The sequence below is a fragment of the Pagrus pagrus genome, assembly GCF_965226575.1.
Source record: "Pagrus pagrus genome assembly, chromosome: 1".
NCBI classification, from domain to species: domain Eukaryota; kingdom Metazoa; phylum Chordata; class Actinopteri; order Spariformes; family Sparidae; genus Pagrus; species Pagrus pagrus.
Genome location: NC_140185.1, coordinates 27,987,869 through 28,001,004, shown reverse-complemented (window position 1 = coordinate 28,001,004; position 13,136 = coordinate 27,987,869). Strand labels below are relative to the sequence as shown.

Genomic DNA, 13,136 nt, shown 5'->3' with positions numbered 1-13,136 from the left:
ACACACACACACACAGATACAGTCACACACACACACACCCTCTCTCTACTGTGTGTGTGTGTAAGTTGCTTGAGGGAGGCAGTAAAACGTGCTGCAGCCACATCTCATCTGTCATTGCTTATTGCACCGCCGCAGTCTGACCAACACACACACACTACTGTAGTCCAAAGCAACATACGAATGGAACAGAACCTGATTTAGGCGCACACACATCCCACTGCAGTCTATCTGCATCACATAGCTGCACAGGGGCTGCACATTATTCACACAATACACACACACACACACACACACACACACACACACACACACACACACACACTCACACTCACACTCACACACACACACTCCCTCTCTTCTTGCTTCTCTTGGGTATATTAAGAGCAGTAATGATGCTGTGGCATGACTTCATTGTGTGTGTTAGTGTGCATGCACGTGTGTGTTTGTGTGACACTATTAGTGCGCTGTGGAGGGAGCAGCTATTAGCGTAAAGAATGGTTTTATAGCACAAAACACTCCCACACTGTAAAACACTGGACCCCCCCAACACACACACACACACACACTTACAGTAATGACCTATTTTGCTATTTTGTTAAGCACACTGCACAATCCAAGTACACAATAATAAACTCCTCGTTTGTTTTGTTTTTGAGCCATTAAAGAGAGAGAGAGCATGAGGGGGGAGAGAGGAGAAAGAGGGAGGAAAGAAGAGAAAAGGGCTGTAAGTAGGAATAATGAGGAGAGAGACGTGGAGAGAGATGTAAGGGACGGACAGGAGTACAGAAGGACAGAGAGACACATGGACACTTAAATCAGATGAGAGACACAGAAAATAGTCTAGAGAAGCAGAGAAGACGTCCAAGAGGAAAGACAGAGAGAGAGAGTGAAATGAAAGACTTCACCACTCCTTCGATACAGGATCCATGCAATCACAGTGCCCCCTACTGCCAGCTTACAGAATGACACTCTGGAGACTGAAGTTTTCTCCATTTCTGTTGTGCTTTGTTTTACATTTTGGTTGTGTCCGTCTCTACACTGTTAGTGTAGCGGTGAAGTGATTGGAGTTCTCTGATGAGTAGGTGATAAACGGTTGATGGGAAATTTGATACACGTACTTGTACTTGTGAATATTTTTTGTTGTTTGCTTTTAAATACTATTTTCCCAAACGTCCAAGGGCATCACAAGTGGTTTAAAAGTAATTTCCTTTCAATCCTTTCCAGGATTTTATAATTGGCTTAACATCATGTCTATACACATTCAAGAAAGCGCATGTGTTTTAAATTGATCCAGTTAATGTCTCAGCTCTGAATTCCTGTGTACTTGGATTTAACTTGGTAGGTCGAGACAATGGGAGTTTCTTTTTGTCACTCACACAGCAAGGCAATTTAGGGATATTATTTCATCCTACGTATCTGCGTTAATCGCTACAAACTACCAGTTGGCTCTATGTGAAGACGTGTGTGTGTGTGTGTGTGTGTGTGTGTGTGTGTGTGTGTGTGTGTCACTATCAGATACCTGTAAACAATGTTTTCTGTGTCACCCCTTTGTCCTGTTTGATACACAGCTTTTGTGATGCTGGCATTAGGTAGCAGGTTGCCAATTCTGTATGCGTGTATTAACTAGATCATTACACACCCCTGCTGCATTTCCAAGTTCACAACATGTGTGATACAGAACATTTTAAAGGCCTGTGCTGCCAGAAAAATGCTAAAATTACAACACAGAAGATAAAAAACGGTGTGGTTATTTGCACGGGGGACCATGTACGAAGGCTGAGACCTTGGAAGTGGCCCGAGTTCGATTCCAGCCAGTGGCCCCACCCCCTTTCCTGTCTGACTCAATAAAGCTGTCCTATCAAAATAAATGCTAAGAGCCCCAAAGTCTTTAAAATCTGCTGTGACCAGTTATGAAGATGGCTTAAGTCCAGTGGGGAGTTATTGTACACTCTCTGTTAACACTGACTTTGCGGCAACAAAACAAGGTACCAATGACAGTTCTTGTGGCCTCCATGTTTGTTTCCACTGCCCCTCAAGTTACATTTTCAAGGATTTCCACAACAGCTCAGACTGATCTAGGGAGCATACAAATATAGTAAAAGCAAAACCCCTGCTTTCAGTTTGTATGCTCACACCAAAAAGTGAAAAAAACAAAAAGTTTTAAGTCAAAATCTGAGACATACATCAATGAATTTAAACATAAGACATTGAGAGAGAGAATGAAAGGATGTGAGACAGAAACTAAGGGCAAGAAAGCAACCTATGGTGTTCTGTTAGCTTCAGTGTGAATTCACCGAGTCCATACTCTGCTACAAGTACACTACAAGTCTTAACAGCAGTATATGACTGAAGTTTATCGGTGGAAGCTTTACTGCTTCAGTAATAGGATTATATGGTGTTATAGCCTCAGTGAGATGTGAGTGAGAGGGGATTTGCCCTGACTGTCCATAAGAAGCTATATGTCAGTATGTGATTGTTTTCAGGAAGAAACTACAAACTAAAGCCCCCGTTCCACTGCAGGAACTTTTGCCAGGGACTAGCAACCTTTGGAAGAACTCAGTGCGTTTCCACTGCAGTGACCGGGGTCCAACTTGAGTTCTGTGCACATTACCCTCCAAAAAGTCCCTACTTGGTTGAAGCACTGTCAAAAACTACAAACTTTTTGTTCACTGCAGTTCGACACAGAAACATGGAGAGTCAGAAGACAGCATGGGACAGATGGACCCACGACAAAGTTCATCAATGTTGTATAGTCGCTCAGAAACATGGCATGTAAAACCAGCCATCACTTTCTCATATGTATTAAAACTACAATCTTTGTGGGTCTTTAGACCGTGGTGGAAACACAAACAACAACGGGGTGCAGGAATGTTTCAGTTCCTTGAAATGTAGTTCAAGGGACTAAAACCTTCTGGGTATTTTGGGTGATAGCTCGGCTAAACAAATGTACATGCAAGTAAGCACCCCTATATACATAAAAAGACAAACATCGAAATCCACACAGGTCATTTGTTCACTTTGACATATTTAACTTAAAGCACACCCATATCCTGTTCTTAAATTTCCTTTCTTTCCTTATTTTCAGTTCAGCTCCCGGCCCCGTCTGTCTCATTCCCATGGCTCTTGTTTTTGAAAGGTGACAGTTTGTTAACTCACAGATTTATTTTCAGTGAGTGTCTTTCATAAAGTTGCTATCCTAGTCTTCCGCTTTCTGTTTACATTTCATGTTGTGACACACTTCGTACATTTCCTCCTCTCTTCTCCCTCACTCATCTCCCTCTGTTCCCCTCTCACACACTCCTCCTCCCTTTCTTCTTCCCTTTAATCCACCAAGTGTTGTTCGCTCTTCATCTCCCTAAGATCGGAACAGAATTCCCATCGGAGTCTTGAACCGCATTTAATCAGCAGCTTTCCAGTTTTCCCAGCTTTACGATCCAGTCCAGCGCTCACACACTCACTCACGCACACAAAAAACACATATCCATATCACATCAGATTACACACTCTCTCTGACTTTCTAATTCATCATCCATACTTCTTGATATGTTACACAGAAAAATACAAAGCATAGTTTCGTCGAGGTTGGCGGCATGGAAAAAATAGACGTGACTGTAATAAATAGAGTAGAAGAAGATGACGTCGCAAACAGAAAACAGAACCAGCTGTTAGAGGAGGAAAAGAACCTGTCTCCTTGGCCATCTATGAGCAAATGCAGGAATTTATGGGAATATCCAAGAAGACGAAGAGAGCGGACACAGCGTCTTCTGCTTCCCTCAGAGCAGAATCAGTTGATCAGCAAATGCTCATTGAACTTGTTTGCAAAAGGTGTTCCCATCTCCCATCCCGACCGTTTCTGATGCAATATCTCAAAATGCATATAAAAATGAATTGACGAAAACACTCCTACTGTCTTTGCGAAATTTCACGGCAATCCATGAGATAGTTGTGTAGATATTTTACCTAGAAGACAAAAAGTTCAACCTCAGAAAACTATCTATGGATCATCTAAATCATTAGGTTTCATCCATGCGTCAACATTTTTTGTATTTTATACTGGATCAAAATGTTAGACCGACCAACAAATCACAGAAACACATCTCAGCACTCTGTATATTTTGTTTTGTCTCGCCACCAAAACTAAACTGAGATGTAGTTCATGGATGAGTACTGTTTTGCGCATTTGCAACTTTCTTGTTTGTTTTCTGGAAACACTCTGAGCTCATTCATCCGGCTGCTTCCAATTAATACAAACACATACTCATACAATCATTATGACCGGCGACCACGATACACACACACACACACGCACACACACGCACACTTGTTGGAACACCTGGAGCCATGAAATCTCAGAGCGGAGTCACACAAGCTAACAGATAACAGAGGCAGAGCCAAGTTCGAACAAACATCATGCGGTTTAAATTCTATTGAAGGCAGCTGGTGTGTTTTAAGAGAATGAGACCTGAGGTTGTTCTGGGAATACACACACGTACACATACACATGAACATACACTCACACACACACACACACACACACACACACACACACACACACACACACACACACACACACACACATGGGGACCTAATCACAGATGCTGGGAAGATCTTTGACATATGTTGGGGTTCATCCAAAAGCAGCAGGGGATGCTTAAAGCAATAAACAGTTGCTTTTGTCTGTCTGTCTTTTTGTGCACAGGTAGACACGTTTGTGCTTGAGTATGCATATTCATGTGTGCATGAGTGTACCGAGGAGTTTATGTGTCTATGCACTATATAAAAAAAGCAAACGTGCATACATATTTATCATGCGTTATAATGCATTAAGCCTACCTTTGCAATAAGGTTGAGGGGTTCTCTGCAGGAGGGCGGCAGTGATGTCATTTCCCGTACCAGGTCAGGTGCCTCCTGTTGTAGATACAGCTCTAACATGGACGCCAGCTGAGACAGACCTTGTTTTTTCTGCTCAGACACAGAACTCAGGTCTGTAAAAAAAAAAAAAAAAAGATTAAATTACAAAAAATGATCTGTTTGTAGCTTCTGACAATGTCTGGAAAGAGATTTAGCTTTGACAGACACAGAGCTACACTCATCTATTAATGTTCCCAACATATCTGGAGAGAGCTTAAATATGAAAGCAACCTTTAGATTTTTTACTGCACTGGCATTAAACACACACACACACACACACACACACACACACACACACGCACGCACGCACGCACGCACGCACGCACGCACGCACGCACGCACGCACGCACGCACACACTCTGTCTCTTGGAGGAGGAGAGACTTACGTGATTCATGCTCCTCCAGAGTGTAGAGCTCCTCACTACTGTTCTGAGATGGACTTAACTAGAAGGAAATGAAGAAGGGGGCATGAGAATTAAAGCTGCAAGTAACGATCATTTCTATTATCGATTAATCTGTCGATTGTTTTTTAAGAATAATTGATTCATTGAAATGTCAAAAAATTGTGAAAAAATCGCTTCAAATCGCTTCTTTTGTCTAATCAACAGTCAAAAACCTAAAGACTCTTCATTTACTGTCATAAATGACAAAGAAAAGCAGTGATTGATTATCAAAATAGCTGGCAATTCATTTTCTTTCAAACGATTTATCACCTAATTGTTGCAGCTCTAATTAGCACGTCATTATAGTTCTACAGATTTATTACCTCCGCCAAGGAGGTTATGCTATCACCCATGTCCGTTTGTTTGTTGGTTGGTTGGTTTGTAAACAGGATTACACAAAAACTACTGAACGTTTCCTTGAAACTTGGATGGGTCTCAACCCAGAATAGACCCAATTAACTTATGGTGTTGATCCCGATTAAGGAAGGGAATTGGGAATTTATGTTTTCACTTTCTTTAAAATTGCAAAATAGGGTTTTTTTTCATGGAATAATGTGTGGATCTTGATGGAAAAAAAAATCCAGCTTACTGAGGTAGTTGGTATCTATGAGTGAGTACAATTTAACACGGGTCCAAACAAAAATCCTGATCTAGCAGATTTAAATATGATTTCATAGAGGGAAGTCTTTTTTCAGGATAGAAATTGGGAACTACCACAAATGTGCAGCTCAGATCATTGGGATTCAAAAAGCTACCAACGGTGTTTATGCTTGATTGAATTAAAGGGGACAGTTGGGCCTTGGCGGAGGTATGCACTCTACTCAGTGCCATTCTAGTTTGTCTGCCGTTGTTACATATTATGTATCGCACTCCCTGAAGCAGAAGGGATGGTGTAAATAGTCATGTTTATTGTGCATGTTATTTTGAGTCTCTAACAGTAAGAAAAGTCCAGAAACATACCACGGCAAAGATGAGTCTGGCAGCCAGACGGACTGAGTCAGTGGGAATTCTGGGTAGGAGGCTTCGCAGACATTTACACTCTCTCTTATGCCCGGACCATGCTTGTCTCTGCAGGAGAGGGGCATATTTTAACAAACTTGACACACACACACACACACAAACGTACACACTTTCATATTCATGCACACAGATTATACCTGGCAGGTGATGTTGCAGTATCGAGCTGTCTTGCACTGGGAACACCTCAACAAGGTCTCACGTCTGGACAGAAGGAGAGAGGAAAGGATTAGTTTAGTCTGAACAGATTGTCAACTGAGCTCCTGCGAGGACAAATCTGTCGTTCCAGCGTTCAGTAAAACAAACTGATTCAAAGGCTGATTCACTTTTATCAGAAAAGCTCTCAAGGCCAGAGGTAGAAAAGCATTACAAGATTTCTCAAGAAATGAAGGACTCAGTGAGCTGGAATGAGACCAGCACTTTAGTTTTCAGAAATCACTGATGTCAGACTTTCATATCTGTTGCAACATTTCAGCGGCTGACTAAAAACTGTTCACCATACCGAACACTTTGTCGTAGTTAAGCTGCTACGTTACCAAACATATGCACATATCCACTCAAGCATCCCTCACGTTCCTGTCATTGTCTTGACCTTTCCCCATGTAACAACCTTGTCTTATCTTTATCTATTTGCTATATATTAAGCTGACTGTGTGCATCCATTATCTTGGTTAATCTACCTACCCATCGTCTTTCAGACTGTGTAAGAGCAATACATTAGATACACTCTCCTCACTGTCACAGCCTGTTAGTGTCACAGCAGTTGCATGTGTCTGAGTGCCTGTGTGTGTCCACATGTGGTGTTCACGTCTGTTTATGTCTGTTTGCGTGTTTCCTGTCTCATGGGTCTGCTGTGTTTCTCAGAGTGACACCGCTGTCCTCTCTGGTTTGCCGTCAGTCTGATAACAAGCTAGAAGCCAATTACAGCCAGTACAGAGGGCATCACCAACACACACACACACACACACATACACACACACACCAAGATGTGGTCCACAGGAACAGTGTTTTGTGCAAAGACCAATATGATCCATACAGATTATATACAAAGGTATTGTGCTTGCATTTTTGTTGGTATTTTTGCGTTTATTGATGGTAGAGGTGGCGGTAGAGACTGATCGATTGTTTGGTCTTTATGGGATCCATATGTCCAATTATTTAGTAATTAAAATGGATCCAAGTGCTGACAAAATAATGAATATAGAAAAGAGATCACAGCAAAAAGGTGTTGACTGCAACAAGCTAAAAAATAAACAGCTATGCGTTAATACATGTAAAAAGACATTTTTAGTGGCCTTTTATGAACACCATAAACCCTGTAGGCGTTCGCTAGCTCCACAAAATGACTCAACAAAAGAGGTGAGTCCATCGTCGAGTCATGGGGTCTTGATGAGTTCAGACCATTCACAATAACAGCAGGACAGAGAAGAATGAATGACGTCAAAGTGTTGAGACACCAGGGATTACAGCTAAAAAGTCTGAAATTACTTAAGAAGAGAGTTTTGTTGAATTTTATGGATATGAACAAGAGAAAAAAAAGTCATGATGACGCAAGTACCCATCATTTAAAGTAAGTTTATCCAGTTCTTTAGTCGTTTTCAGCAACAAAAGAAAGAGCTAAAAACCAACAGCACACCACCTGCTGACACAAAACAGAAGACAGACCAGTTAGAGAAGAGCAGTGGAAGATAATTTAACAGCTAAAGGGCTAAATATTTCCCTCAGGAGTTTGGAGGGACCAAAACAGAGCTAAAAGAGAGTGAATCCTGGACATAAACCCAACTAATTAATTATAATGGTGCTCTCTACCTGCTTGATGTGTAAATAAGCGACGGTTTGCTAACAGGTCGCTATATGAAGAATCCATTGTTGTGTGTTTTGTTGTCTTTTTCCCTTAGGGAGGGGGAGGGGCGTTTATTCAATAAAACTCAATAAATACATGCCAATCAAAAATAAAAGTTTGCTATTTCAACTTTAAAGGAGGTGTTATGTGTCATGATTTGAGTTTTTGGTTTAGTTATTTCCAGTTTTATTTTGAAAGTTCTCCCCTCATGTATGTATCATGTTTGGCTTTTCACTTCCTCCCTTTGACCTTTTCCCGCATTTTTTCCTGTTCACCTGTGATTCATTTGTGCCTGTGTTTTTCCTTGTGCTCCTTCCTGTGTTCCCAGTGTTTTTTTTTGGGGGGGGGGTCTGTGCCTTTTTTCATTTTTGTATTTGTTGTACTTCTTTAATTCTCAGACTTGCCACTGCCGCTTTTTGTTTTGTATTTGCATTTTGTAATTAGACCTCAGCTTTGTTGTTAAAACTCGCCTTTTGTCCTTAACCCTGCCTGCTTCCTCATGTCTTGGGTTTGGATCCCTTCAATAAGCACACACATTTTTCTATGTCATATTTTAATTTAACAGAAAGGAAAAAACAGGGAAGTTAGAGGGATAACATGCAACCAAGGCAGCTGAAATCAAACTGTGGGGACGTTGTGGTTACATGGTCTGTGCCTGTGATCACAAGACGACAGGGACACCCTACAGGAGGTATTTTTTAAGTCTTTAACTTTGAATCTCAGTTCTGTAGCACAACAGATTGTCGGACCATGTGTGCCTGTGCAGCTCATTTTACAAAGTATTTCTGGGCTTCAGTGAGGCACATCTGCCAGCTGCTCAGACTCACAACTTCAATTTCATCTTATTAAACATGCTCATATTAAAAGTGTCTGCAGTTTGGATGCACGAGCACTAATGACTTGCAAGCCCAGAATGTTGAGCATCTTGAATTCAATTTTGTGTGTGTGTGAGTGTGTGTGTGTGTGTGTGTGTGTGTGTGTGTGTGTGTGTGTGTGTGTGTGTGTGTGTGTGTGTGTGTGTGTGTGTGTGTGTTAAGGATTGCTCTGCATTACTTGTGCCATTCCAACATCAGAGCATAAATGCAGGAGAGTCAGGCCCAAGGCTTGTTTGGCTTGAGCTCACATACAGTAAGAAGTCAGTTATCTGTGTGGTTTGACATATGATGAGAGAGAGGGAGAGAAAATGACAGAATAGTGCTGATTAAACCTGACAATAGATGGTATTATGAGCTTACACACACACAAATGAGGTAATGGAGAACATGTTAAGATGGATGTAAATGCATTAGCTTAGGGCTTATCGCACTGAATATGGGACGTTTGATTAGATTAGACATGCTTATGAGCGATGTAGATGACATTATGAGAAGCTTAAAGGCAAAAGCAGACGTATTGTATGAACACACACAGTGTTGGTTTGACAGAAGGCTGTTGCATGTAAACGTGAGTGACAGAAGTAGAGTGTTTTCTGTGCGTAACCAGACTAGACTGTTGTGTTTGGCGCGACGCTCCCACGAGCTTTGACAAGTTTCCAAAACACACTCCTCCTCCTCACCCTCTTAGCTTCTGTAATTTATAACTTTCCTCTCCGTCCTTCTCCTCTTTTCCTCCCGTACCTCTTCTCACTCCCCCCCTCTTGTTATGCGGCTGTGTCTTATTTGAGATGACCTTTCCAGCTTGAGACCCAGTGGTTAAATTTATAGTCTCACCCTGGGATAGAGGTTCATGAAAACACAGCTATTCTTGTCATGGTGAGACCTACCAGAAACAGGGAAGCCACCCACAGATTTAAGAAACACATGCCTGTGGTGTGAGACACAAAGCAATAGCAACAGATAGGAGCAGGCCAGAACTAAACACAGTCAGGTTCTGTGCAGCTTCAACACACGAACTGAGAACATAACTCAGTCGCTAAGAGTTTGGTCACATCACAAGCTGCCAGCCGCAGGAAGTCCATCCATCTTCCATGAACCCAGACAGGAAGGCTGATGCTGACCCCCTTTTTTTACTTATATACTTGTGCCCTGTAGCTTAACTTTGTGGGAAATGTTGCCGCGCAGGACGCAATCACACGCTGAGAGAGCTTTGTGTAACTTCATGAACACGGAGTTCCAGAGAAATGTAATTATTGTGGGATTTATTTCTATAGTTTATTGTAAATGACTATCTTTAAATATATAATGGAGTTACAATTCCCAGCAACAGCAATGATGCTTGGCTTTAACATGCCTGAGCAGCATGCCTGTGGGGATCCATCCTGAGATAGTAGATGTAAGTAATCCGAGCTGAACACAACATAAAACAACTCAGAGATGTTACACAGAAAAGTCAGAGAGGAGTAATTTCTAACAGACATTAAATGAGGAGGAAAATCAGTTATTCTAATGGCTTACTCTAATGGCTGAATGGAGACGCATACCAATGTGTGAAACTAGGGCTGCACAATTAATTTAAATATTATTGAAACTGTAATATGTTCAAATTCAATAGGAAGCAATTTTCTTGATAAAAGGTCAAATGTGTGACAAACAGCATAATAATGAAGTGTTGCAGTGCTGCAGAGTATTATGCAGTATTCAAAGGAGTAATATTCTTACCTATTACTATTTTCCTTTACGTCAATGTTTTATATACAGTATGTTCTTGTTATAAATGTAACACCCACAAGAAAACACTGCTCCTTAAACGCCTCATCAGTAGTCTCACCTTTAATTGTGTGACTACGTGACATCACACATTTGTATAATTTCTGCCTAGCTGCTCTGTTACTAATGATGCTGACCACGTGTGAGCTGACCAATCACAGAAGACAGGGTTTTATTTTTTTAAACCACGAAAAAGTTTCATACCACGGTATACCTTAAAACTGGTATACCGTTGCAACCCTAGTAGCGACAGCCATCCAACCAATCAAAACTCCATCTCTGAAATGACTAAGACTACAGCAGTTACCAGTATTTTATAATCGCATTATTTCAAATAATTTACAAAAACATTTTGACGGTCAATCTGATGTCATACGCGGCGAGATTATTGTAATTAGATAACAGTCAGAGATTTCCAACCCCAGGCCATAGAGGGCAATTTTGCAAATCAACGAGTAGACACTTTTATGGCAATATTGGACTTCTGAATCAATGCAATCACTGCACCAGGTGTGTTATTCATTAGATTGGCCAATAATCAAATCTCAAATTGAAGGAAATTACATATACTGTGATAAAAGATTACTACTGTCAGAGAAACATAGGGAGAATGTGATACATAGAGAAACATGAACAATAAGTGAATAGTCCAATACTGTATATGTAGTTACTACGCCTCAATAATGCACAGTTGCAGCACAGCAACTGTTGTTATGGTGACTGCCTCCAGGCTGATCAGCTCTCAGCAAGTATCCACTCTCTCACACACACACACACACACACACACACACACACACACACACACACACACACACACACACACACACTCATACATATAGTATATACAGTATGACTGTATAGATATCGGTCATATGATTCAAGTATTCCAGCAGGGCTGCAGAACTCATATCTCTGCTGAAAATAATTGAATATTTCCTCTCTGTAAGGGCTGCGTGACACTCATGAAAACAAATATTTTTGCTTGTTGCAGGTGAGAGAACAAGACGGTGTGAACGTGACTCACTCATGTTGACTATTGGTGAAATCTTTCCAATATGCAACCTGATTTCAAGGCCATTTCAAATGTCTAACTATAGCTCCAGAGCAACAACAAAAGCACGTTTTTTATAGCAGCACCATGAGGTTCAACAGTTCAGGCCTGTCCTTTCAACTGACTGCTCACTTTTGTATCATCTGGGTCAGGAAGAAACACACACCCACGCAAATTCTGTACGTTTCACACACGTTACTTCTTGATTCAAACACACAGATACGACTCTGCTCTGGCCTCCAGGCAATAACCAACAAGAGTCCAGGAACATACGCTGCTACATACAAGACATACAGTCTGATACATGCAGTCCAAATATAGATGTGTACAATAACAACAGAGCAGGATGGATCAAAATACACAGGAAAAGAGAGAAACCAAGAGAAATCAACTTCCTTAGTCTTTGTTACTTCATTAGTATGCAGCAGAACCATACTTTCTTGTTTAATAAGAGTACTCATTTTCATACGGACATTATTATTCCTCCCATGAAGCACATCTGTCTCATCTTCACTCATGTTTCTCTTATTATGCTCCTCTCTTCGTCCCTTTCTTTCCCTCTCCCTTTTTTCTGTTCCTCTTCTTCCTCTGTCAGATGTTGTGTGAAGTGACGTTCTTCTCGATGGCAGGTCCACGTTTGGACTGCAGGCACAGTAGAAAAACTCATGAATAACATTAGATGGGTTTCATTAAGAAGAGGCAGAAGGCTGAATTAAAAAAACAAAACACATCCTCTCTCTCGTTTTCTCTGCAACCCCTCCTCTTCCTGCCATGCTCTCTTTCTTATTCTGGACTTTTCCCTCTTTTTTTCCCCCTAACATAATCATTGGGCCATTCTCATTCTCTTTTCATGCCCTCCTTCTGTCGTTCTAATATGAGCATCAGGGGTGGGATAACAATCAATTCATCGAAATATCTTGATTCAAAACAGTGTCAGACCACCAACCAACAATTTGGATTATCTATGTCTTGTTTAAAAATGCAACAGTTAAACATTTGCTGGATAAATCTGTAAAGGACTGCTTATTCTCTTTTTTATATCACTAGCAGTGCTCCTTCAAAACATGCTGTTCCGCACAGTTAATCTGGTAATGTGAAGGTTCACATATCCAGTCTTAAACCCCGCTGCTCACAGACTCATCAGGGCTACACTGATAATATCAAACCTGTTTGATATTTATGATTTCAGTAATCAGTAATTTCCAAGCTGGACAACAACCAATGAG

At 41.1% G+C, this 13,136-nt stretch overlaps 1 protein-coding gene across 1 annotated transcript in view; it reads right to left on the bottom strand.

The window, feature by feature from the left end:
- smyd3 (SET and MYND domain containing 3) overlaps window positions 1-13,136 on the bottom strand; it is an 82,262-nt gene that overhangs the window by 56,374 nt on the left and 12,752 nt on the right. The window contains exons 2-5 of the mRNA XM_084349554.1: window positions 6,512-6,575; window positions 6,315-6,422; window positions 5,298-5,355; window positions 4,834-4,985 (exon numbers count right to left, since the gene is read on the bottom strand). Of these exons, the coding sequence (XP_084205680.1) occupies window positions 4,834-4,985; window positions 5,298-5,355; window positions 6,315-6,422; window positions 6,512-6,575 (382 nt within the window). The remainder of the gene's footprint in view (window positions 1-4,833; window positions 4,986-5,297; window positions 5,356-6,314; window positions 6,423-6,511; window positions 6,576-13,136) is intronic.